The following is a 24,005-nucleotide window of genomic DNA, read 5'->3' as shown; positions in this document are numbered from 1 at the left end:
ACTGAAAGACCCGAGGTAAGGGTATGCTTACTAAACAGTTCGCCCCTGGAGGAAGGTTCCAGGCCCGTAGCCCTAGAGTCAGGTCTCAGGAGTTCTTGTTTTGAATCTTAGAGTGGCAATAATCGCTCTAGTTTGCAGCTAACAGAAGAAAGGAAAAGACAATGCAACGATAAAGAGAAGCTATGATAGTAGGAGATGATTTATTATCTGGAGAATGCGTGCGCCTTCTATAGGAGGCTCCTAGGGTTAAGTCTAGTCACTGCCACGTATGGAACTGTATGCCTAGGACGCGCACTAAAACGCCGATCATCTGGGCCTATTACCACTTCGCCCTGAAAGAATATTTCACTATTAGTAATTTATATACTATTTTATATTTGAAATAAAAAGTTGGAGAGTATGTCTGGATCTAGTACAGGACTCGTCAAGTAACCTACAGGTAGCCAGCTAATTTTTGGCCAACCCGGTGGAACCTCTACATTGATTGCGGTTGTAGTGTCCTTCACTTTTAACTATATAGAGCACGTTCATCAACGGACCACCCCACGTCCCATTGGTCATATGGACCCCCCTATGGCTCTTGATCTTTAGAACCAGTTCTCCATTCGCTGAATGCACAAACACAGTCCCCAGAGTCGAATGCGCAATCAAAACGATCCCTTCAGCATCTTGTGCCATACTTCCGGCCGGGTCTTGAAGAATTGAATGTTCTGAGAGGGACAGACAACGGAATTCGCGTGGTAGGTTTGCTCATTCGATGACCTGTACAATGGCCCGCGAGGTATTTTATACATTTGTCATCGTTCTGATTAGACCGATATCACGAAGGATAGCACTTTACTTTGGCGTTGTTGAATCCAAACACTAGTATCGAGGTGTCTCATATATGCCGCTATTCGGGAGAGCGGAGCGCATCCGCACCGACGGCTTCCATCCGCAGACCATGAACACCGCAATCCTACGCCGAGTTCACACTTATTTAAACCCACATATTCTATTCTTTACACAAACTAACTCCAAATAACCATCTTCCCAGTCATCCTATAGACAATCGAGTTCTCCATAATGACTCTCATCCACATCGGTGAGTTGGACTCCAAGCTCCCAGGACACACCCAATGTTTCTAATACACTCATGCAGTGCTGTTCAAGTTCCGCTCCGATGTCAGCGAGGAGCACAGGAAGACCTTTGTCACCGAACTAAAAAAGTTGAAGAAACTATCCTGCGTCAAAGCGGGAAGACTCATCGTCGGGGGTCCCAGTGTCACCGACCCGATTGATCGCAGCAAAGGATTCCAGATCGCTCTTGTGAGCTATCATGAGAACCAAGCCGCTTTAGCTGAGTACCAGGCTAGTCAGGAGCATCACTGGTACGTTTTTGTCCTTAAGCGCGAATATTGGTGGTTGGTGTACTAAGTGTCCCAATTTACTGTAGGGTGACTTCAACATACATGTTTCCGTATAAAGAGGACCTGGTGCGGTTTGATTTCGAGGTGGACCCGGAAGATGAATATATGTGTCAATTTCCCTTGTTAGTATAGAGCTATTAGATTAAATTGTTTATGTTGTGATCTACTGTTTATGTAAACCATCATGTACTCGTGAAACGGATATTCTCCATAGGTTCTTTCTTTGCTTTGAGCATTGGCAAGGGTGGAGAGTGAGTATAGGGATACATATATGTATCAGAGCACGGAGGTATACCATTCCAGTTTACAAACATTGACTAGCTTTTTCGTTTCTTGAGGTGAATATTCATATTTGCAATAATTCCTCGAATACATCCATCGGATGAGCCGATAGACGGGCCCCGTCCGGTCGGTTCGGATAGGCCCCGGTCCGAGAAAGCCCCAATAAAGAGTGAGAGCAACCCCAGCCAGACAACCCTCATTCAACATATTCCGCAATCCTTATACAGTTCCATAACATATCAAAATGAACTCCACATTAAACCATGTCTGCGATGTCTGGGATGCGCAACGCGCCAACAGCCCCATCTACGCCCTCCTGCTAGACAATATTACAATCACCGAGGCCTCGCCGGGGACCATCCACGCCAGTTTGCGAGTAACCGAGAATCACACCAACTCCAAAGGGGGTCTACATGGCACGCTGTCTGCGTGCCTCGTCGATTGGGCGGCGGGGATGGCCATCGCGTCGCATGGCGCTAGTTATACTGGCGTGAGCACTGATTTGCATGTCTCGTATCTCTCGTCGGCGACGCAGGGGGAGGCTCTGGAAATTACAGGGCGGGCGCTGAAAGTTGGGGGAACGCTGGCGTTCGTATCGGTGGAGATTGAGAAGGTCAAGGAAAATGGGGACCGTGTGATGGTTGCGACGGGGCTACATACAAAGTATGTACGCATGCGGGACTGATTTTGCGGGATGCATAGATGGTGGTAAAAGTGGGTTATTATAAGGGACTACTCATATACTGTCAAAAGGTTTCAGGGCAAGAAATGGCTAAGGAGCTCTACTTGTGGGATTTTAGCTAAAAATATCTCAAACAATTTAAGGAGGGTTTGAGCTTTTGGTAGAGGAACTGCTAGTACAGAATAGATTGGAGGTTGGATTGAGTTATATTAAGCATCTTATGCCTCTGATGTATAGAGGCTAAGTTGGCTATCATGGTAACACTGTGTTTTCTTCCTGTACCTCCGCTTCATATTATTATCATAGTCGTCTCTCAGATCTTGTTCTGGCTTCGATGGTGCCGCAGGCAGATCTGGAATGTCTGAGCCAAACGTTAATGTTGCAGCGGATACAAAACAATTGAATTCGTAGATAAGGTTGTAATCTTGAGACGCTAGCTTGAGTTTTGGTTCGGATCCTACAACACTAGAAGGTCTCCACTAACTAGCAGCCGACTCGCGTGATATTTCAATGGTATCGCTAACCCTAAGTTGTAGACTAGAGAGGTTGTTGCAGCCGAAAGCATGACCCTGACTTAATGTTGACATTCAACAGATGGCAATCATTGGTCGAAACACCCATCAAGCGAAGTCTCAATAATGGAGGACTTTCTCCGTATTTCTCATCGTCTCTTTGGGGTGGTTTCCACGATGCGATGCCACTGAATCAATATTACACCTACTGGGAGGGTTTCTTGTCGGCAAATAAGGCGTGGCGCATACAAGGCTTTTGACTCCTCTGCAAGAAAGAAGACGAGGCTTTCAACAAAATTGATTGGGAGCGTTGCATACTTTTATCAATTTCGACCTGGGACATCACGGCCAGAAGAATGCTCTCTTCCAACCTCGAGTTTCGCCGCAACCCCCGCATGATCCCCCTTTGCATAAGGAGCGTTTCATTCTTATTGCCTTGATGGTGACCCTGGTGAGTGGTGTGGGTGTGCCTTGGCAACTACAGCACGAAGAAATTCAGGAACACCTTAGCTAGTGCCTCCAGGGCAAGCTTGCGTTAGTGTGCTCTAGTCTCGAGGATTCGCTGTCGAAATCCATTTCAACTCCCAGTTAGGTGCTACTTTTTTCAATAACGGCTCAATCACCTCACGGTTGGTTTAAGCCTCGAAGATGAGAAGCATCGCCAAACAATGGCTCATATTGACTGTTCAAACATGAACTATGGTTCCAACACCGTGTATTATTAGCCTGGCGTGGGCTGGACCGAGCAGGTCGCATGGCTCGTGATCGAGGCATTCCCTAACTCTAAGAGGCCCGTCATGAATCGCCACATAATGTCATACCGACCAATATACTTTCCAAGGGCGATGCAACGTTCTGGCTTGCCAAGTTCCATGGAACCCGGGATTTGTATACAGGTGACCTGCTTTTAATCCTCTGTCAAACCTCGTACAAAGTATATCCTGCTGAAGAGAATTCCTGAAAGGCTGAGCAGATAAAGTACCTGTAGATGTTTCTACGGTTCGTCGGAAAGATAGTTTCTGCAGGATTTCATAGACCGGATCTCGATCACTTTGACCGAACTCAGCCAATGTTGTTTTGTGGAGTCTCCATTCATGGGTATTCCCTGTAGGGTAGTAATTGTAAATCCCCACATCTCGGTTATGGGCTGATACGAGGAGCATTGTATGACCAATTGATTCCCCAAATGGTACTACTAACCTGCTACTGGTCTTCTACAAATCGATCATCTCCGAACAAAGCGGACGTTCGAGACCGGGCCGAGAACCAGGTTGCAAGACAATAAAAGAATCCCATAAAGTACCTTCATAAGCCCGAAGACACGCGTCACCGTGCCAGCCCACCAGTGCACCCCCGTATTCATAATATCCCCTTCATCCCCAGATCAAGAACAATCCCAACAATGTACGCCCTAACGCCTCTCAAAACATCCTCAATAGTCTACACCATATTCGGAATCCAACAACACTCCACAGACATCCCCTCGCCGCTAAGCACCCAACTCACTGCCCTCCTAACACCACACCTGCCCCCCGGAAACACCTCAACCCTAGCCCACCCGGGCCCGGGCCCCCTAACGACAACAATCCACCTCACCTACTGGCCCACCAAAGCCGACTACGAAAGATGGTGGCACAGCGACCCCGTAATGACCTTCTGGGGCTCCCTCCCGGACGACGCAGGCATATACCGTGAGACCATCACCGTGGCATCTGACAGAACCCAACACGCTACAAACAAGCCCCAGAACATCGGGATGGGTTGTCTGGGACCCTGTGCGCCCCTTGTGGATAAGACTGGGTATTGGGGTTGTTACTATCACCGTATCCCTGCGATCGCGTCTGCTAGTGGTCCTGAAGGAAGGTTACCTAGTCCGTTAAAGGGGCCGCCGCGGAAGAGGGATGGCACGGGGGACATAAGACATGGTCGAGTGCGCATGACCCGTTTTCCGGAGAATCTGTGCTTCGTGGTCGAAGGGCAAGATCATTCGGGTCTTACGGATGTGGAACGGGAAACGTGGTTTGGGAAGTTTGATGCGTCTGCTACGGGATGGTTGAGTGAGTTACAGTCTGCGGGCTCGGAGACGGGGCTTTTGGATAAGCGAATGTGTTATGACCCGCGAAGTGGGAGGTTTCGGGATGGGGAGCCCGAGGAGTTCGGTTATAATCGCAAGGTGCAGCTGTTCTATTTTCTGGATATGGAGTGTATGGAGCGCATGGGGAGGATGAGTAAAGTGCATGTGCAGCTCAGGAAGGACTTTTTGAAGGCTTATGGGCCTGGTGGGGAGTTAGCTGAGACTGGGGGCATTTGCTTGTGGGTGGAGACGAGTATTTTGAAAGCTGGGGGCTTGGATTGTGAGTATGTTGGGTGTTGGGATGGGACGGGGTTGATGGGTTTTGAGTGGGATTCTGCTTAGAGTCCAGGTTGAGGCGGGACGGTCTAAAGCTTCGGATTGGTGAGTGGGGTTCATGGGGCGGCGTATAGGCGATGTATGCCCTGTACAGCTGTATGTAAAATATTCCAATTTCCTCTATCAAAAAGAGCTCGGAGAAGAAAACATGTACATTGCCGCTCCGCCTATATAAATCCCAGGTCTCTATAAACGTCAATGTCAAGCCAAAACTGTTCTAGTGCGGAAAAAAAAAAAAAGAAAAGAAAAAGCTAGTCCGCTAGATGGCAAACCACCAATTTAAGATCCTAAGAATGCCATCTAATCCTCCCTTGAAGCCTCTTCATCACTGCTGGTACCGAAGTAGCGCGCCAACTCGCGGTCCAGACTCTCGCCAGTCAATTTCGGCATCTGCAAACTCTGCTTCACAGGCGAGATGCCCTGAGCATTAGCACTAGCGAAAACCACATCTAGCTCTTCAAGTGTTCGGCCCTTGGTTTCAGGGAAGAAGAGATAAACGCAGGGAATAAGTGCAGCATTGAAGACTGCGAAAATGATGTATGTCTGGTATCCTAAGTTCGCAAAGGCGGGGGGTGTAATCATGACAATAAGGAAATTGGACATCCAGTTGGAACTGGTCGACAGAGCGTTCGCCTGGATGCGAATGCGAAGGTTTGTGATCTCAGCGGGATACAGCCAGGTCATCCCCAACCAACCAATGGCGAAGAACGAGTTGAAAACGAACAAGAACACAGTCGCCGTGACGCCGTACTTTGTCTCCAGCTTGGGCGATCCGTTTTCCATTATTTCTCCGGTCGATACAGTACCAGCTAGTATCGCCATCGACGCCATCATCCCAGAGGCACCGATTATCATCAGCTTCCGTCGACCGGTCCGTTCGATGAGTGGCAGAGCTATGAGTGACGCCATGAAGTACTCTGTTCCATTACAGGCGGCCAAAAGACGCGCCATTGATGGCCCGAAACCGAGAGAGTTTTCAAAGATCGCGGTCGCGTAGTATGTGACTAGATTTATACCGCACATCTGTTGGAAGAATTGAGAGACCATGGCCAAAGCAGAACGACGGAGGTTTTGAGACGGTCCATTAGTGAGCAGCTCGCGGTACTTGAAGCTACCGCCCCGACTCTGGACCTCCAACGCTTCATTGATGTTGCGTAACTCTTCTTCAACCTCTGGATGGTCTTCTGACTTACCGACAAGTCGAGCAGTGACATCGCGAGCCTCAGCATGGCGTCCTTGCATGGTGAGCCATCTGGGGGAATCGGGAAGATAAAGTAAGCCGATCATGACAACAATAGTAAAGAAAGATTGGAACATCAGTGGGAACCTCCAGCGGACAGAACCGGTCAGGAAGTAAAACTCGTAATCTACCCAGTATGCGATCATAACACCAGCAGATATAAGAGCACCGGAGAGCATGATCAGGACACCGCGCTGATGCGGCCGAGCACATTCGGACTGCCATGTTGGAATCGCTACTTCGATCAGTATGATTGTCTTAGAAGAAGACACCTTGGGAAAGACTCACTGGACGTTACCATGCCGTTGCCAATACCCCCAACGACACGACCTGCCACGAACAAACCATAGTCGAAGCAGGCCGCCTGCATGATAGTTCCAATAATCATAATAGAAGAACCCCAGAATGTACTCGACTTTCGTCCCCAGCGTTCACCGTAAACCAGAATTACGAGTGAACCCATCCAGCATCCGATCTGGTATATGGCGACTCCTGCTGCCTGGGTATTTGGGTCGCCTGTGCAGTACGTAGGATGGGGAATAGTATTAGTCGGATTGTCCAGCCAACAAAGATCATTTGATTTCTCGCGAGGAGTCATGAGTGGGAGAACCTCCTGAAAGGAATCAAGCGTGAGCAGGGCACTCAGAACACCCTGATCGTAGCCAAACATCAGGAACCCGCAGCTAGCAATGAACCCAATGGACCAGTTCAGGGCTCTACCCTTGAGCTTTTCCCCACCAATTTTCCATTCGGGCAAGTCGCCCATCCATCCGAAGAACTTGAAGAACTTGGTTCCAAAGCTCGCTCGGTCACGCTCATACCGTATACGCGCTTCCTTGTCCAGAGCGGCATTTGGTGATGAACCGGGTGTCTCGAATATGTTCGGAACTGGGAAACAGTGTCTCGAAGTTCTTCTCATTTTCCGCCGGACTTGACATGATGGCCATGTGAATTGTTGGTTGTGGGTTTTACCCCGGACCGGTGGCCCCGGGAAACGTCTCCAGTTTTATAATCAGGTATCCTCGGCCAGAGTTTCATCATGGGGAAAGCCGGGCCATGGGGGTGACAGTACATTTGGGTCACATATTTTAAACCTCCGCTGCACTGTTGACTATCATTGGTTCCTTCGCGCCCAGAGCTGTTCCGCCATGGCGGACTTGGCAAAAGGGCGGCGGATTCGTCCCAGTGAGGAATCTGGAAGCTAGCCAAGTCTTGGCTCTCGTCCTGCCTGCCCTGAGGTTGCAAGATATGTGGGGTTGAAGGGCATGGCCCATGTCACTATGCCCGAAACCGAGGCCAGGTGCCTTGATTAAAGGCCGAGAAAGTTCACTCCAAGCCACCGATCGGGTCAATGAAAGTGGCACTTGAAGGCGACTGTCATTGGTATCTAGGAAATACTCGGAGATGAGACTAGCGATCTGACTAGCTTACCACAAAGCTCCTTCGAGCCGAAAATGATTGGTGAAACTGTTACTGCACCGTCGCAAGATCTGGTAAAGCCCAGGCTCGCGTTGCAGGCGGGAGTTCGTCTTATCTGCACTACAGGGTCCTGTAAACAAAGCTTAATTCCTTTGATATCGCAGGGATAATGGGGTCATGTATCATAGGTGACCGTCACAGGTAGTCATCTTCTCAGTCTTCCTGTAGCAAATCTGGTGTTAACCCTGACGCTGCTGCCAAGCCTCGGCATCTCGTCGGTGGAGAGACCGTAGAACTGCTGCCTAACATTGCGATTCAGGGCTGATTGCGGATATTGTATCAGAAAAATACAGTAGTACAGTGCCTTTGAGCTAGAGAATATTGGTTTATGTTGCGATGAAAAGATAATCGTGTCGGCCTCGAAACACCCTCGTTTGATACATTGTCTGTTGTACCCCGACAATGTATCACAACTTCACACATAGGCAATTATATCGTCCGTTTCTCTAATTGTGGATTATGCTAGTCTTCAACAATCACGGACATCACTCCCATCTTATCACGGCCAAGCTGTAAATCTTTCTACCCATGTTCGGTGCAAGTGTTGCAAGAATCAGCCAGAAATGCCGCACTTGAGTTCATAGCTAGCATCATGCTATACGAGATAAACTCCAGCAGTGCCACCCTTGGCGTTGATGCAATGGACCTATACCCACAGCTGAGACTTGAGCCACTCATCAAAGGGCATACAGAAGGTTGCTCAGTCTTGGTGTCCGGTTGTTAGATTGCCTCCTATTCGTGCATCCGAAGAACTGAGGGGTTCCATGGTGATGATCACAATCTTCTAGAACAGTATGATAGTCTGATCCCATCGATGAAGGTCACAAGGCACGGTATTTGTTCGAGAGCTGTATTGGACCCCGACGATCTTTGACCGACAAATCTCACTGAAGGAGCTGTGAGCAATGATGAATGCAGATTGCGTGGTCTAGCAGTGAGCCATGTCACGTTTCACAGTATGTGTTAGACCTTGCATATTCCGCATTGTCCGGTCGTGATATCGTCATCCACAAACTTTGGTGATTTTGGCTTGACAAGAAACAGATAGTGACCCTCCCAACCGAGAAAGAATGAGATTGTATTGCAGTAGGTTCTTGCCCCACTGCACAATGCCTTTGTGTCCACTCAAGGCCATGATATGACACGCGCGGGATAGGGGAAAGAAGGGAAGCGTTCATTAATATACCCGATCAAAGGAAATACAGCGAAACCTATGACCCAGCAGAAAACAGACAATCACGGGATAGACAGGAATAACAGAAAGACAATATTTTAAATCGTGATCCATAATCATATGGGCTTCCTTCCATATATGAAATAGACCGGCAGATACAAATGGATGGATGGATCCCTCAACTCACGCTTGACCTTTGCAATTAAAACCTGGATCTCTTCGCGGCTCCAGCCAAGGACGCGTGAAAAGATAGCGGGAGTGTACGAGTCAATGACCTGAAGCTCCTGGACACCTTGGTATTTTCCGATCTCCTTTAGTTTAGGGTCCTTAGGCCACGGTCCAATTGGGAGCTGTTATTCACCGGTTAGTAACAACTGAGACAATAGATCGTATGCACGTCAATCCAGACACTACTAACCTTGCGAATCTCCTGGTGTAGATCGACAAAGCCAGCATCATTTAGCTTCTCCTTCCAGCCGCCGACATTATCGACCGGTTTGCCAAATTTTCGTAACCCCTTGACAAGATTGTCCATCCACTGCTTGGCATTTGGGGCCTTGGCTAACGACTCGTCGTCGGAAAGGAAAGGCGATGTCACTGCTTGCATTTCAAAATATCCTCCCGGAGCTAGATGTTTGAACGCTTGCTTAAAGAACTTTACATCATCGCCTATACATCCCTCCAGTTCACGAGCATGTATGAAGTCAAATGGTCTGGTATATAGCCAATCACATTCGAAGTCATCGATCTCAAATGTGCATGTTGGCGGAACCCTACCAATTACCACTGTTAATAAGGTACAGGGACGCTGAGATAGTGCATACCATCTAGGTTGTATAGGGCTTAGGTCCGTGCCGATAACTTGTGCTGCTGGATGCTCACTAAGGTCACGATGTTAGCAGTCGAACTCGGTCACACATTTGTGAGCTTGTAGCCATGCACATACTCAGCAAAATCTATCGCCCAGATACCGGTTCCAGTGCCGAGGTCCAGCACCCGCTGGACATCATTCTTGATTGGGGCAAGATAGAGAGCGCCTCCGAGAAGTAAGCGATATATATGGTGGGCTAGGTCCATGCGATCTTGCTCTTCTTCATCATTCGGCTGTCGGGTGTTAGATATACCTGGCGATAGATCAGGAGGTGACCAGAATCACATACTACCAAATATGTTCCTTCGCGAAATGCATGATAACGGCGGCCATTCTAGCGTTGAAGTCAGCAACATGAATTGCTTGCAGGATCGGCTCACTAACTTCGTACCTAGAGTGTCACCCTTGTCAGATCTGCCGTCACGGCTGGAGTCAGTCATAGGCCACCTACTTATAATTTAAAATACTGGAATTCAATGATGTGATAAAACTAGCAGTGTTTAACCTATAAGTCTCGTCAGTCTTACAATCGATACACGGTGAAACAATAACGGTTACAGCTACTCACGATTCATTATAGATGGAGTCTGCGAATGGCTCATCCTGGTGAAAATCAGCGTCAGCCACTACACTCACCGCAACTTGCCTCAACCATGACCCCGAGTGGCATCAACTCACATCGACCTGCACAGGATCCATCGCTAGTATCTGTAACTCAGGAACGGCCAACTGTTGCCGCTCATCCTGCCACGAGGCCATGGTGGCTGTAATGGCCTGCGGTCTTGCGTTTTAAGAGGACAGAGAGATGGTCGTTAACAGCAGGAATTATGCATACAGAGTGCGAAGACAAGGGCTTTGCCAGTGTTAAACGGGCGACGATTGAGACTTTTCCTCACTCTCAGTAACAGTTGGGCCTTTCCCCACGCGGGATCTTCCAAACCGGAGTGCGATTTCACATTAGTCGAGTTACACCGCGTGGTTTTTTTCTCGCCGAACAATCAGCGTTGCAGCCGATCCTTCCGCTAGTCTCACTCTATAATCTTGTTGTTTTATAGGCGGTGGAGCGATTGATTGCTTAGTCCGCCAATCGCAGCGGAGTCGGTGGATTCTCTCATTCTTTGACCAACAGTACTGGAAGAATTCATGCAGGCTGGACGTCCAGACGAGGTAAAGAGATGCGTCTTGCTCAAGAAAGTTGGAAACATATACAAATCATTAGGGAGACGCTAACGACCGTTGAGACCCATCGTCCCGTGACCCCCACCGGCTTAACGTTTGGCGCCCCAAACGGCAACTAATTAGCGAATTATGGTCAAATCCCCTTTTCCAACCTGCGACAACTTCCATGCGCCAGTCTTCGTCATCACATAATTAATCGATCCACATCGCTTCAAGGATATTCGGAGACCCATCGGCACGAGTTTCCCCGCTACCAGACTCAAGTGAAAATCGATCTGTTGCCCATCAGAAGTTTATTGTACAGCCTGATACCACGGGAAATCAAGGAATTTGCACGAGAACGATAATCTAGTCTACAAAGCGCCCGACAAAGTTGGCAGGCATTGCGAACTTTAGAGTTCAAGACCAGGTTCCGTATCCGTTTTTTTTTTCTTTGTTTTGGGCTTCTGGTTACCCCCTTTTTATGGTGGAATTTAGCCTTGACAAGGGCCTTGGCCAGTTCACTAGAGTAGCTTCATACGTTATGTACAATCATATGTTATGGACAATTAATGCGAAGTGGGCCCCAATATTAGCCCTCGAGTAACGCACATGGAGGATCATGACAACGGCGACCACATGCATGATGCGACTCACAACTTGGAGGCGTTCCCCTGGAATGACCGATGGCCCGACACTTGCTTTGCTGGCAACTCTACCCCCCAAGCAATGCGACAGTCCCAGCGCAGATGCTCGTTGGTTATCGACGAAGGCCCTGCGTCTGTAGGATGCTGCATGCTAATAATGTCTCGCCAAACCATGTCACCAACGCCGCCTTCACCGGACAGGATCCACCGTCGTGCAATTTCGGTCGCAACGGCATCAGCGTCTCGCTCGGCGTCCAGAGCAAGAAGAGCACTGCTGAGTATCCAGGCAAGAGTAAACATGACTCGGCGAGCATCCGCCAGAATGAACCGCGGCTCGCTGGTGGCTTTGACCCGAGAAAGGAAGCCAGACCATGTTAGTTTCAAAGCGCTCGCGAACTCAGGCATCGTAATCAAGGCCAAGGTGCGCTCGAACCAGGCGGAGAAGATGGCTAAATTATCACCTTTGAGAAGGAAGCGAACGAGCTCACTCGCCAGCACATTAGTGGTCCCCTCCCAAATGGAGTTCACCGCAGTGTTCCGGAGCAGTCGAGCAATGTTGAACTCCGGCTCGTCCGGTTCATCCATGTATCCAACCCCGCCCATTCCCTCTTGGCATTCTTGAATCCCTGCAATTGCGTTCTTGCTAATCACTGCCTTAGCGATGGCTGTCAAAGCGCGGAACACTACATGGGCTTCCTTGCCTTTCGTGGGCAGGTGCGCCGCAGGTGTCGAGACCCCGTTATTTTCGACCACGCCCATGACAGCAACCGTGAAAAAGCCGAGATTCATCCCCCCCCGATGTTTCACCTCCAGGTCTGCTAGTAGGCTCAGGTGCATGGGGATAAGCCACAAGGGTTCGCCGACCGTTGTTCTGGCTTTAGCAAAGCTCTTGGTAATGCTAATGGCACGTCGCCATGCAGACAGGGATCCAATGAATGTATGAGTCCGAGTAATATTGAGCAATGGTGCAATAGCCATCACACCACGGTCGACATCGCCGACCAGGTGAGCGCGCATATCTTGAAGTTCCAGCTCCGCTGTAGGTAATTCCTTGGTTCCCAACTTGTTCTTCAAACGATGGATTCGGACACCATTGGTGACCACTCGAGGCTTGCCATCTGACCCGACGACGGTCTTCCGCAATGGTGCGAGGAACGTACTGAGCTTTCCCGACGGCGTTTTAGCAAGCATCAGAGCGATATTAGCATCAGTGGCGGAAGAAAAGAACTTGAACCCGCTGATCAAGTAGTCACCCTCATCGAGACCGTTGGAGGCCTTCGACTTATGTGACAAAGGCGAGTATGTGGCCCAAGTCTCCGTATTTTGGACATCGCTGCCTCCTGCTCTTTCGGTCATCCACTGACCCGAAGTCCAATAGTCTTCCTTCGTGGAGATCAACTTCTGATACGCCGTCTGGAAGGGGTGATCTGGAGGGAGGCTCTTGCGCTCCTGATTCAAAACAAGCGCGGCCCCATCAGACATACTAACAGGGCAGGAATAAAGCCCGGATGATGGAGAGTAAAGATAGTTCCTATCCCCGGGTCAGGATCGGCGTTTAAAAAGCCACAGGCCAAATTAGAACCACTCACACAGCATACTGAACCAATCGTCTCTCCGCCCCGTAAGTCGGCTCATATCCCAGCGACACGACACTTAACCGGTCAGTAAATCGGTGGATTGTGGAGGTACATAGACGACCTACCCGTGCCGTGCACCCCATTTACCCAGCTGCTTCCACCCTTCGCTCGTCATCAGTCGATCATAGTCATATCGCTGACCCCAGACATCGAATCCCTTCACATATGGCTGATGCCTCTCGGCATCCGCGCTCCACTCCCGAATCTGGTCCGACACAGCTTCCTCGCCCAACTCCACAAGTTGCGATTGGGCTTGCTCCAGTTTCTGCGATGGGAGATACCCTGTACGAATTAGTTCATTCCTTAAGTTTTACAGAGTGCGACCGTGGTAAGGCGTACAGGAGAGAACCCGTTGAAGACTGGTGTCGGAAGTATATGTGTTCTCTAGCCGCTCAGGCTTCGTGATATGTCCACGGTCCACAGTGGCGTGACGAGGTCCAGACTCCATGATGATACCAGACTTCTTAATATATTGGTATTGACTTTCCAAATGTGGCTGTTCGAAGTTGGTGAAGTCCAGTTACACATCTTTGATATACACTAACGTGCCTCGGTGGGAGAGCGCGTGATTACCTCGGTTATGGCAACCTGGGAGGAGGTGGTGGCTTGAGAGCCAAGTTTCTCTTACCCAACGCCGTCGAGTTCCACAAGTCCCAGGTATATCAGGTATTTCTAAAGACACTGGTTCTATAGAGATGAATATCTATACTAAACCGTCTGTCTAGTACCGTACATTCCTATCTACACCAGCGGAGCGTAGACGTAACGAACGCCGATCATGCCCCATGAGTACAAGAGCCGTGACCCCTAGAATTTGGCCCAATCAGCGACGTCTCGCAGATCACGGTACTTGGTCCAGATTACATTATCCAATCAGCCCACCGAAACGGCCATTGATCTCAAGACTCAGGAAAACAGAAGATATACGACGTCACATATAGTCACGTGCCTGCATACACGACAGTTAATCCACGTGACCTCGGAGACTTTTCCCCAGTCATTTGTCCGACTTCTGAATAATCTCGCCGCCCCTTGACTAAGCTCACCGCCCGCCAATCGCCTGAGGTGTGCAAACTCAAGTCCTGGAAAGAACCGATTCTCAATCCATAGAACAAGCCCCATGGAAAAGAAAGGAACCATGATTGAACTAATGGAAAAACCCCAATTCCCCCGTCCAATCAGCACGGCACACGGTTGATCGGCAAGGGGAAAAAAGTCTGAACCGGACTAACATTGGGTATGATGCCCAGAGACTCTGTATACTGCCGTGACAAGTCGCCTTCAAGTATACCCACTGCGGCGGTGATTTGAAATCAAAGGCTGTGGGGCACATTTCGAAGGCTTTCGGTCAAGGTGCAAAGTGTGTAGTATTTAAAGTGCTTACGTTCCATGTCAAGATCTTCGTAGTACAAGACCAAATCATTACATCCATACGCATAAAATGCATACCCCTGACTACGTCGAGCCCGCTCAGGGCATCTCGTACTTCACTCCCGCCCAGAACCCGCCCGCGGGAACAGCAGCCAACCCGCAGACCAACGGCCAGAAAGTGCCTAAACTCTTTCAGCCCTTCACCGTCCGCGGCGTCACCTTCCAGAACCGCCTGGGCGTAAGTTCTATCCATCCCACGTCACTCGTCTCTCGCCCCCCAAAACTAACACCAGACAGCTGGCCCCATTGTGCCAATACTCCGCCGAAGATGGCCACATGACAGACTGGCACGTCGCGCACCTGGGTGGAATCGCGCAGCGCGGCCCAGGACTGATGATGATCGAAGCCACGGCCGTGCAACCGGAGGGCCGCATCACGCCCCAGGACGTCGGTCTCTGGAAAGACAGCCACATCGCGCCGATGAAGCGGGTCATTGAATTCGTGCACAGCCAGGGCCAGAAGATCGGCGTGCAGGTCGCGCACGCAGGCCGGAAAGCCAGCACCGTTCCGCCGTGGATGGCGGGCGCCGTCGTCGCGTCCGAGCAAGTGGGCGGATGGCCCGAGAACGTCAAGGGACCCAGCGACATCCCCTTCGCTGACTCATACCCGAAGCCCAAGGCCATGACGAAGGCGGATATCGAGGAGTTCAAGAACGCCTGGGTGGCGGCTTGTAAGCGGGCGATTGCTGCTGGGGCGGATTTCATTGAGATTCATAATGCCCACGGGTATCTACTGTCCAGTTTCCTTTCGCCTGCGTCCAATAACCGGTCCGATGAGTATGGTGGTTCGTTTGAGAACCGCATTCGTCTTCCCCTGGAAATCGCCCAGTTGACTCGCGACGCCGTCGGTCCTGATGTTCCCGTCTTCCTGCGTGTGTCGGCCTCCGATTGGCTCGAGGAGGTCCTCCCCGAGCAGAGCTTCAACGTCAACGAGACGACGAAGTTCGCCCAGGCGCTCGTGGCCCAAGGTGCCGTGGATCTGATCGACATCAGCTCCGGTGGTGTGCACGCCGCGCAGAAGGTCAAGTCCGGGCCCGGATTCCAGGTTCCCTTCGCTGTGGCTGTGAAGAAGGCCGTTGGCGATAAGATGCTTGTTTCCGCCGTGGGTGCTATCACCAACGGTAAGCAGGCCAACCAGCTGCTCGAGGAGGAGGGCATCGACGTGGCTCTGGTCGGACGTGGGTTCCAGAAGGACCCCGGTCTAGCTTGGACTTTCGCCCAGCACCTCAATACTGAGATCTCCATGGCCAATCAGATTCGCTGGGGATTCACCAGACGTGGTGGTACACCTTATATCGATCCTTCAGTTTACAAGCCGTCGATCTTTGATTAGACTATGACGTGATGATTTAGAGGCATGAAAAGATGTACATAGACTAGACAGTATAATATCCACTATTATATACACAACTTCAGTCCTGGCTGTTCCATGAAATACTACAGAGGATAGGGCTAGAGCAAGCCTGTAGTCAACCCAACTCTGGAAACGCGCTGTGGGGCATCAGATTACCGATGACATTCTAGCACTGCTAATAACCAGCGGCTCAAAACAAGCATTTTTCTCCACTGACAGTTTCACAGCCACTGAAAATGGAGTCTGTTGTTTGCTCCTCAAACGACATCATCAGGCCCCACAACGCCCGCCGCCGTCAGCGCCAAACGGTGTTTATCGGACATTCGGATATAAGCGAGTAAAGCCGTGTCAGCAGTCGACAGTGTCAAGATGGGAAGTAATTGGCTGAAGGAGTATCTTCTCCATTGCATCACATTTGGTGTGACGGTATAATCTACGTCAAGTGCCGGCTTTTGGCTACTAGAAGCCGTATGGTCGGGAAGAACTCAAGAAATATAAATATGTCCACGACCCCGGGAGATAAAACTCAAACGAAACAACCTCAACCCTTTGACATCAACCCAGTAGCAACCCCGAACATCCCAACGAAAATGGTCAAAACACTCCCCTTCGCCAACCTCGAAGTTCCCACGCCAGGCTTTGGGGCGATGGGTCTAAGCTTCGGCCTGGGTAGCAACCTGTCGCTAGAGGAAGCCGAGCCCGTGCTGCTGAAAGCCATCGAACTGGGATGTACATTCTGGGACACAGCCGTGAGTGACCATTCAGCCTATTTGGAGTATCACCGAGTGAGTCTAACCGGCGGGGGCAAAGGTCGTCTATCAAGCAGGCGTGAACGAGAAGCTCCTGGGCGACTTTATCAGGAAACACAACGTCCGCGACAAAGTCTTCAGTCAGTTCATACCCCCGGGTCACCACATAAAACAACACAACACTCATTTAATCTAACATTCCACACACACCAGTCGCCTCCAAATGCGGCTTCAATGTCTTCGGCGGCGGCGGCGTCACCAATTCCGCCGCGCACATCAAGGAATACATCGAGGGCACCATTGAGCGACTGGGCTTCGCCCCGGACCTGTACTACTTGCATCGGATAGATCCCAGTATGTGTCAGATGTGCCCAGGGCGTATAATAACGCTAGCAAGCTAACGAGATCAGACACCCCGCTAGAGGAGTCCATCCCGGCGCTGGATGAGATCCGCCGAGCCGGCAAGACCAAGTACATCGGTCTGTCCGAGTGTTCGGCCGCGACGCTCCGCAAAGCCAACTCCAGTCCGTCTTTCCCCATCTCCTTCATTCCCCTGGATACACTATTTCTAACAGAAGAGCCACAGTCGCCAAAATCGACGCCATTCAAGCCGAGTACTCTGCCTTCGAAACACTGCACGAGACAGACGGGCTCATCGACACGTGTCGAGAGCTCAACGTAGCCTATGTGGCGTACAGCCCGCTGGGCCACGGGTGGCTCGTGGATGACTTCCCATTCAAGACGCCGGACGACTTTGTGGAGGGTGACTTCCGCCGCACGAGTATATCTCCCTCTCCCCCCTGTTCCCCCCCCCCAATGCCAGACCACACTTTGCTAATGTTTTCTGCGCCAGGCCCCAAGTTCCAGGGTGAGAACTTCTACAAGAACCGGGCTATTGTGGAGGAGATCAAGAAGCTTGCTGCGCGGAGGGGTTGCTCGATTAGTCAAATCGCGCTTGCGTGGGTTGCTGCGCAGGGGTTCATTGCTATCCCGGGTACGACGAAGGCGACTCGGTTGGAGCAGAATTGGGCTTCGAGGGAGATTGACTTGACGGAGGAGGAGAAAGAGGCGATGAGGCAGATCATTGATGCTGCGAAGCCGCATGGGAATCGGTATGGTGCTGTGCATCAAGCTATGGTGGGGCATTAGTGGTTGGATCATGGTTTCTTCGGTTGGATATAATGGATATAGTTCGATCATGAGGTGAGGGGTTATGATATGTAAACCTTTGGGGCAAATCGGACGCTTATATAGAATGAATGCCACTGGCGTGATGAAGCCTCCATGTACGACAGGTGTAATCATCAAAGCTGAAGTTCTTGTCTTATCGTTGTGGTGTATCTCAAGTTGTGATCTCAGCGAGGTAGCCTTACAGCCTTCTGTTGATCCTCTGCCTTGGATAGTACTCCCAAACGACCCCAATGTACAAGGTTCGGCGAGACTTAGTTAGGTTACTTAGTTAGATTACTGATATTTACTTGTACAATCGTTGACCAAATCCGTCTAGGGTCTATATTTCTATTCTATAGATAGTCTATATCTATAACCCCGTCATAGCAAATTCATCCCAAAACCTAAACTGTACATGAATGCATATCAAAAGATTATATCGCCAGAAATTACACCAAACGAAGAAATTAAAGCTTGCTCTTGGGTGCGCTGTTCTTCAGCACGTTCTCATTCCACGGGTAGGGGTCGAAGACCAGGTCGTTGACCGGGTTCTGACAAGCACGGCGGAAGAGGTCTGGATAGACTTCACCATCATAGCGGCCCAGACTGCTGTCGAGCTGCCAGTCAGGGAACTTCCAGGCATCGACCAGACGCACTGCGTGGGGGCGGATCTCATCCAAAAGCTTCATCACAGCGTTCGACTGCGCCAGCGAGATCTGGCGGGTGGTGACGGCACTGGACGAGAAGAACTCACCGGCCTCACGCTCCAGAGTGTGCAGAGAGTACAGGCGGAAGAGCTTGTGCATCAAGGATAGAGTCTCAGGGTCCAGCTCGGATGTGAGCTGGGGCGAAGTGACCGCTTCGTAGAAGTTCTTAACAACCAGGTACTGCGAGTGCGCGGTCGACAGGCGCCAGAAGTCGACCAGCAGGCTGTTCCATGACCGCTTCTCAACGTCTCGGCGCTTCAACGCTTCGAAGGTGAGATGTGCGGTACGCCAGGCAAAGGCGGCAACGATGTCCTTATCCTCTTCCAGGATGTCGAAAGAAGCACCCTTCTCCCGACGAGAGAGATATGTCTGCAGAATCTGGGATGTGTCGTTGTTCGTTCCCTTACCGGCAAGGACGGCACGGGCAGATTTCAAAAGCTACGACAGTGAGCAGGCGAATTTGACCAAAGAGCAAGGATTAGTGACTTACATATCTTGCAACCTGTTGTGTCAACATGTAGTTGTCACCCTCCCAGGTCAATGTAGGCAGGTAGTCCGCATACCACGGTCCAATACCGCTGTAGTTGCTGTATCCGTGACCACCACAAGCCCGACGACACACCTCGAGACCCTCTCCGGCGGTGGTACTAGCGAGTGCCTTCAGACCGCAGGAAGTGGCGTGAAGATCTGCCAGCAGGTCTGCACCGGCCCTCAGCTGCTCAGGGCCTGCGCCTCTCTTGTCCTGACCAGCCTCAACAGCGCCCTTCATCCGCTTCTGGTTCTCCTCATAAAGGCGCATCATACCGCGACCGGTAAAGTGGAGTGCATACATGGAGGCGAGCAAAGGAAGGAGACGGACCTGGACCATCTTGTAGTTCAGGACCTGGTTTTCTCCAGCGTCTTTACCGCCATCACGGTCCTGGAACTGCCGACGGACAGCGCAATAACGGGTGGCGATGGTGACACCACGAGCCAACACACTACCAGCCTGCAGCACAATGTTGGAGCGAACCCAGGTCATAGTACCGTACAGGAGAGAGTGAGATGCCGGGCGCATATACTTGTTGGTCTCCTTATCGACGCGCGAGAAACGGGCCAGCATGTTAACGTGGGGAATCTTGACCTTGTTGAACAAAAGGAAACCATTGTCCATCGTGCTGGTTCAGTCAGTATCCTGTTGACATGAAGACGAACTATACATGTAAAAGAGCTACTCACTTATAACCGAACTTAGGACCAATGTCTCCGACGTAGATATTCTCCAGAGGTTGGTGGGTTTCCAAATCACGGATCTGGACAACGAACGGGTGGGGGCCATAGTTCTTGCCTCCGATGTACAGCTGGGCCATGACCACGGCGTGGTTGGCAGTGCGACCCAGGGAGCCGATCCACCACTTCGAGGCAGTCAGGGTAGGCGAGTGGATTGTGAAAGTCTTGTCGTCAGGGTTCCATGTGGCAGTTGTTTCCAAGCCACGGACGTTGGAACCATGGCCCAATTCCGTCTGTGCGTAACATCCAATGATCTTGTAGTTCGAAGCCGGTTCGAGGAAGAGCTTCTTTTGCTCAGGGGTAGTCTGTTCCCGCAAAGTAACCTAATCGAAGATCCGTTAGTGGTCGACTAGGATCGGTTGGTCGCGTTGCAGTGTAACTCACCAAGAACATACTGGCATGGAGGCCATAAGGAGTCGGCTCCGACAAGAGATCGTTCGCCATGTAGTAGTCATCCTGCGACCAGTTGTGTTGCACAGCCAATTGCTGCAGGCGCTTCGCCTTGGCCAACGCTCTTTGAATCTTCTCTGTGCGGCCCAAGGTGTAGTTCTCTGATTTATCGAACACCTTATCGGACTCCATGATGGACAGAATCTGCTGTTGTCTGGCCAATGCCTCCTTGGTGTGTAATAATTCGGCCAACTTGTCAACGTCAACGTTGGACTGGGCGCGCTCCTGGGCGAGGAGCTCGGAGCCTTGCGGGCCAGCCGGCTTCAACGCCTGGACCCAGGCGGGAGGAGGAGAGGGCATGTTGTGAGGATTGTATGGGGAATGGAGGATGTCTGAATGATAGAAGTGAATGAGAATTGTAGAGAAAAACAAATCTGGTCACCAAGATGGGGGAGGGGGGCGCAGTGGAGGACTTATAGGAAGAGCACTCCACGGGGAAAATGCCCCAGAAGCTGAACCAAGAAACAAAATGGCCGAGGGTGAACGTAGCGATTGCCCAATGGGGCAGAAGCCTCGGCTGTTCTTCGTCTGTTGGTGGCCTTGCTGCCTTACTTCACCGGCAAGAGGCGAAAACCCCAAGTCATTCGGACAGGTCAGTAGCCGTAACTTTCTCGGCCGACGAGCCTTCGGAATTCACGATACCGAGTCATCTTTTAGGCTTGTCGATACCTACCAGGGATGTAACACTAAGGCAACTTAACTTATTCTGCGTACAGGGGTCTGTCCCGAACTCGGCAGGGCGTGCAGCAGTTCAACAGCGATCCAAGCCTGAGCGTATTTAATGATTGGCCTGCCCTGCTGGACTTGTTATCTGATAACGATCAGTTGCAGGGCCAACGCAGTCTCTACAGGGTGTATCTACATCCGACCAACTCCCCCCCCCCCGATCTCTATCTGGTCGTATAATATAATATCAGAGAACCAAAATACCGGGGAATACAGTTTGATCGCATCCATAAATCTTTCAAACCCCAGAACGTCAAAAGCTTCCCCATACACTGGAGATCCACATTGCGCGCCGCGGGGCACGTGACTATACCGATCCAAACTGGCGAGGGGTAGCCAGTCTATGTATCGGTGTCGAATTGACACTAGAATCATTTATGATTAGTAGTAGTTTTTGTCTTCCGACTTCCATGGCATGGCCCAATTTCGCATTTTCCTTTACCACTCTGCAACCCGGAAGCCACTTCGGCGTGAACAGGAGACGCGGAGGAAAGGAATTCACAACAACTAATCATTTACATGAAAAGGCTTGACACGTGCTAAGAGATCCGCGACTTCACATGATCTCACCAGTGGGAATTGGGAGAGCTTCAAAACTACTCCGTAAACGAAACCACCATATTGTGGATAAGAAGCGAATCGGGGCCACTCCTTTTTCCTCTCCGCCAACCCGCGATCACATGTGAAATACGGGAATGACGACAGATCCACCTTCGAGTCCCAGTGAAGCCTCATCCTGAGCCCCGAACATAATCACACTCCTTTCAATTGATTCTTCCGTCCTGCTTCCCCGGCTTTTCCCCCCCGTCGGACCCACGAAAACCACGGGCGGGCTAACGTGATGACCTCCTTCACGGACTCCACCCGGCTTTCCCGTTCTCCTTTTCTTCGCAGAAGATGGAACCCGGAGACGGATGCGAGAGAAAAGAAAGGGGCAAAAGAGTACGAAAAAGAAGGAAAAAGGGTGGGGAGGGCTCCGACTGAAAAAATGGTACAGCTGCCTTGCTTCCACGGTTCTACACCAGGTATTCCTAAAAACACCTACGAAGATATATAAAAGCGGCCATAGCTATCATGGAACTGAAAAAGCTTCCGCATGCTAAGGTTGCAACCCTCTCATCGTACGTTTGGCCACTGATCTTCGTAAAAACGAGAAAATCTATTTGAATTTCTTCGGTATTTCACCTATACTTGGGGTAACGGGGTAATAGGGGCAAGACTCATCCCTGGATTATCCTGTTGAAGCGCCTCCTCGAAGGTGGTTGAGGATGTGACATGATGGTTCGAGCCATTCGAGGTGTACTGATTGGACTTCAAGCGTCGCCACCGGGGAACGCAGCATTCTACTTGGTCCACAAGGGGCCGGAGTGTTGCCGCAGACGAGGTAATGAGTGCAACGCCCACTTCAACGTAAGACCAACATATCACACCCGTATAGTAAAATAGATTTTTCGGGTCGGTGAGCTGGTGAACAAAACACATCCTCGCAATCGTTGCAAAACAGGCACTGCGAACAAAAGTGAAGTGTGAGCATCTTACTTCTCCAGGACGTTGGGGAATATATTACAGTGAACCAAGTGCCAGAATCACAGCAACGTGAACCTTGATGTAGCAGGGTAAATGCAGACTTCGGACAATCAGGATCGGCAGGAGCCCAAGGGTCGCATCGCTAAAGGCTGTAATGGCGGAATGCACATAGGCCGCTTTGATGAAGCCTCTCCCATCGCAGCTGCCATGTGGGGTGATCGCTTGGTTCCAGAACCATGATGGTGGCCGGCATTGGATGAGGACGAAGATAAAGATGAAAATGGTGAGGCAGCTGAGTAGGATGAGAATGGCATAGATGATCCATTTATGGTAGCGTTCGATACAAAATCGTAGGAGAAAGACACCCACGGCGAATTTGACCAAGGTGGTTGCGACCACATAGGATGACTCATAGAGAAATAGAAGCTGCAGCCGATGATGAGTTGAAAATCGAAGTATTCGGTTGTTTTCAGTTTACCTTCAAGCCTTTGAGGAGGACCTCTGGCGTTAATTCCGTCCAGGAGTACCCGAAACTGCCAATTCGAACCCCTTCAAGTAAGGCACATGCCGCTATGACGAAGAAAATCTCCAAGATACAAATATCAGCATGGTTGAACGAGGACGAGTGCCATGTGTTGTGCACCACCCCGGGTCAAAGATGAACAATTTACCAATGCTCCAACCGCCAGACCATCGTCCAACCCAAAGCTCCTCTTGATCCGTAGACGCACGTAGCATCGCAACGCCACGGTTCCCAAGGCGAGAATGAGGAAAGATATAACGACACCAACAAGGTCCGCAGCCCTCGTGGTCATGGACGGCAAATCTCGCTAGTACGAAGGTATAGTCGGTAATATGGTATTGTGAATACCGGAGATCAGAGACTGGGGTTGTTCGATTTGACGAGGTCCTCGCTTCGCTGGGGAGCTTTTATAAGCTTCGACAGTACCTGCATTGTGATAGATAGGGAGATAGACGACGACATGCGGTTTCTCAAGAAGGGTATAGCCTGCTGAATACAATGTATGCTTCAGCCACTGACCCGACGATGGCACTGACCAGGTGTTGCTCTACAGCCAAGCCGAGATAGCGTTACCAGCGCCATGAAACCCAATCCCAGTG

General features: G+C 50.6%; 10 protein-coding genes across 10 annotated transcripts; 5 read left to right on the top strand and 5 right to left on the bottom strand.

The window, feature by feature from the left end:
* Positions 1-1,065: 1,065 nt before the first annotated feature.
* On the top strand, positions 1,066-1,541 carry BDV37DRAFT_278500 (Dabb family protein; the record flags this gene model as incomplete). Its single annotated transcript, XM_032086065.1, has 3 exons — positions 1,066-1,084; positions 1,142-1,370; positions 1,436-1,541. 3 exons carry the CDS (start codon positions 1,066-1,068, stop codon positions 1,539-1,541), a joined length of 354 nt encoding a protein of 117 aa, XP_031946310.1.
* A 394-nt stretch (positions 1,542-1,935) lies between these two features.
* BDV37DRAFT_294542 (PaaI family thioesterase) lies at positions 1,936-2,416 on the top strand (the record flags this gene model as incomplete). The annotated part of the gene is made up of 1 exon (XM_032089655.1): positions 1,936-2,416. One exon carries the CDS (start codon positions 1,936-1,938, stop codon positions 2,374-2,376), a length of 441 nt encoding a protein of 146 aa, XP_031946309.1. The 3' UTR covers positions 2,377-2,416.
* Positions 2,417-3,906: 1,490 nt separating this feature from the next.
* BDV37DRAFT_294540 (phenylacetaldoxime dehydratase family protein) lies at positions 3,907-5,528 on the top strand. Its single transcript, XM_032089654.1, has one exon. The coding sequence runs from the start codon at positions 4,288-4,290 to the stop codon at positions 5,299-5,301; it is 1,014 nt and encodes a 337-aa protein (XP_031946308.1). The 5' UTR covers positions 3,907-4,287; the 3' UTR covers positions 5,302-5,528.
* Positions 5,529-5,595: 67 nt separating this feature from the next.
* Positions 5,596-7,301, bottom strand: BDV37DRAFT_268162 (sugar porter family MFS transporter; the record flags this gene model as incomplete). The annotated part of the gene is made up of 2 exons (XM_032084132.1): positions 5,596-6,770; positions 6,824-7,301. The coding sequence occupies 2 exons, from the start codon at positions 7,299-7,301 to the stop codon at positions 5,596-5,598; spliced, it is 1,653 nt and encodes a 550-aa protein (XP_031946307.1).
* Positions 7,302-8,998: 1,697 nt separating this feature from the next.
* Positions 8,999-11,215, bottom strand: BDV37DRAFT_139134 (class I SAM-dependent methyltransferase). Its single transcript, XM_032078814.1, has 9 exons — positions 10,738-11,215; positions 10,628-10,662; positions 10,511-10,564; positions 10,444-10,450; positions 10,349-10,393; positions 10,135-10,292; positions 10,013-10,069; positions 9,607-9,961; positions 8,999-9,538 (listed from the first exon to the last, which is right to left on the bottom strand). Exons 1-9 carry the CDS (start codon positions 10,816-10,818, stop codon positions 9,305-9,307), a joined length of 1,026 nt encoding a protein of 341 aa, XP_031946306.1. The 5' UTR covers positions 10,819-11,215; the 3' UTR covers positions 8,999-9,304.
* A 655-nt stretch (positions 11,216-11,870) lies between these two features.
* On the bottom strand, positions 11,871-14,277 carry BDV37DRAFT_294534 (putative acyl-CoA dehydrogenase; the record flags this gene model as incomplete). Its single annotated transcript, XM_032089653.1, has 4 exons — positions 13,841-14,277; positions 13,567-13,783; positions 13,454-13,516; positions 11,871-13,395 (listed from the first exon to the last, which is right to left on the bottom strand). The coding sequence occupies exons 1-4, from the start codon at positions 13,947-13,949 to the stop codon at positions 11,871-11,873; spliced, it is 1,914 nt and encodes a 637-aa protein (XP_031946305.1). The 5' UTR covers positions 13,950-14,277.
* A 515-nt stretch (positions 14,278-14,792) lies between these two features.
* BDV37DRAFT_139160 (NADH:flavin oxidoreductase/NADH oxidase) lies at positions 14,793-16,303 on the top strand. Its single transcript, XM_032078815.1, has 2 exons — positions 14,793-15,110; positions 15,170-16,303. The coding sequence occupies exons 1-2, from the start codon at positions 14,943-14,945 to the stop codon at positions 16,262-16,264; spliced, it is 1,263 nt and encodes a 420-aa protein (XP_031946304.1). The 5' UTR covers positions 14,793-14,942; the 3' UTR covers positions 16,265-16,303.
* Positions 16,304-16,312: 9 nt separating this feature from the next.
* Positions 16,313-18,584, top strand: BDV37DRAFT_237788 (putative aldo-keto reductase (YakC)). The gene is made up of 6 exons (XM_032080769.1): positions 16,313-17,034; positions 17,096-17,174; positions 17,248-17,388; positions 17,445-17,558; positions 17,621-17,815; positions 17,888-18,584. Exons 1-6 carry the CDS (start codon positions 16,756-16,758, stop codon positions 18,181-18,183), a joined length of 1,104 nt encoding a protein of 367 aa, XP_031946303.1. The 5' UTR covers positions 16,313-16,755; the 3' UTR covers positions 18,184-18,584.
* On the bottom strand, positions 18,524-21,220 carry BDV37DRAFT_237783 (uncharacterized protein). Its single transcript, XM_032080768.1, has 4 exons — positions 20,565-21,220; positions 20,130-20,503; positions 19,402-20,068; positions 18,524-19,349 (listed from the first exon to the last, which is right to left on the bottom strand). Exons 1-4 carry the CDS (start codon positions 20,928-20,930, stop codon positions 18,672-18,674), a joined length of 2,085 nt encoding a protein of 694 aa, XP_031946302.1. The 5' UTR covers positions 20,931-21,220; the 3' UTR covers positions 18,524-18,671.
* A 1,280-nt stretch (positions 21,221-22,500) lies between these two features.
* On the bottom strand, positions 22,501-23,983 carry BDV37DRAFT_139070 (uncharacterized protein). The gene is made up of 4 exons (XM_032078813.1): positions 23,555-23,983; positions 23,362-23,469; positions 22,924-23,309; positions 22,501-22,863 (listed from the first exon to the last, which is right to left on the bottom strand). The coding sequence occupies exons 1-4, from the start codon at positions 23,696-23,698 to the stop codon at positions 22,542-22,544; spliced, it is 960 nt and encodes a 319-aa protein (XP_031946301.1). The 5' UTR covers positions 23,699-23,983; the 3' UTR covers positions 22,501-22,541.
* Between the last annotated feature and the right edge of the window lie 22 nt (positions 23,984-24,005).

Source organism: Aspergillus pseudonomiae (assembly GCF_009193645.1).
Source record: "Aspergillus pseudonomiae strain CBS 119388 unplaced genomic scaffold BDV37scaffold_4, whole genome shotgun sequence".
In the NCBI taxonomy this organism is placed as follows: domain Eukaryota; kingdom Fungi; phylum Ascomycota; class Eurotiomycetes; order Eurotiales; family Aspergillaceae; genus Aspergillus; species Aspergillus pseudonomiae.
The sequence above is the reverse complement of the archived record's forward strand: the minus strand, read 5'-3'. Positions and strand labels throughout refer to the sequence as shown.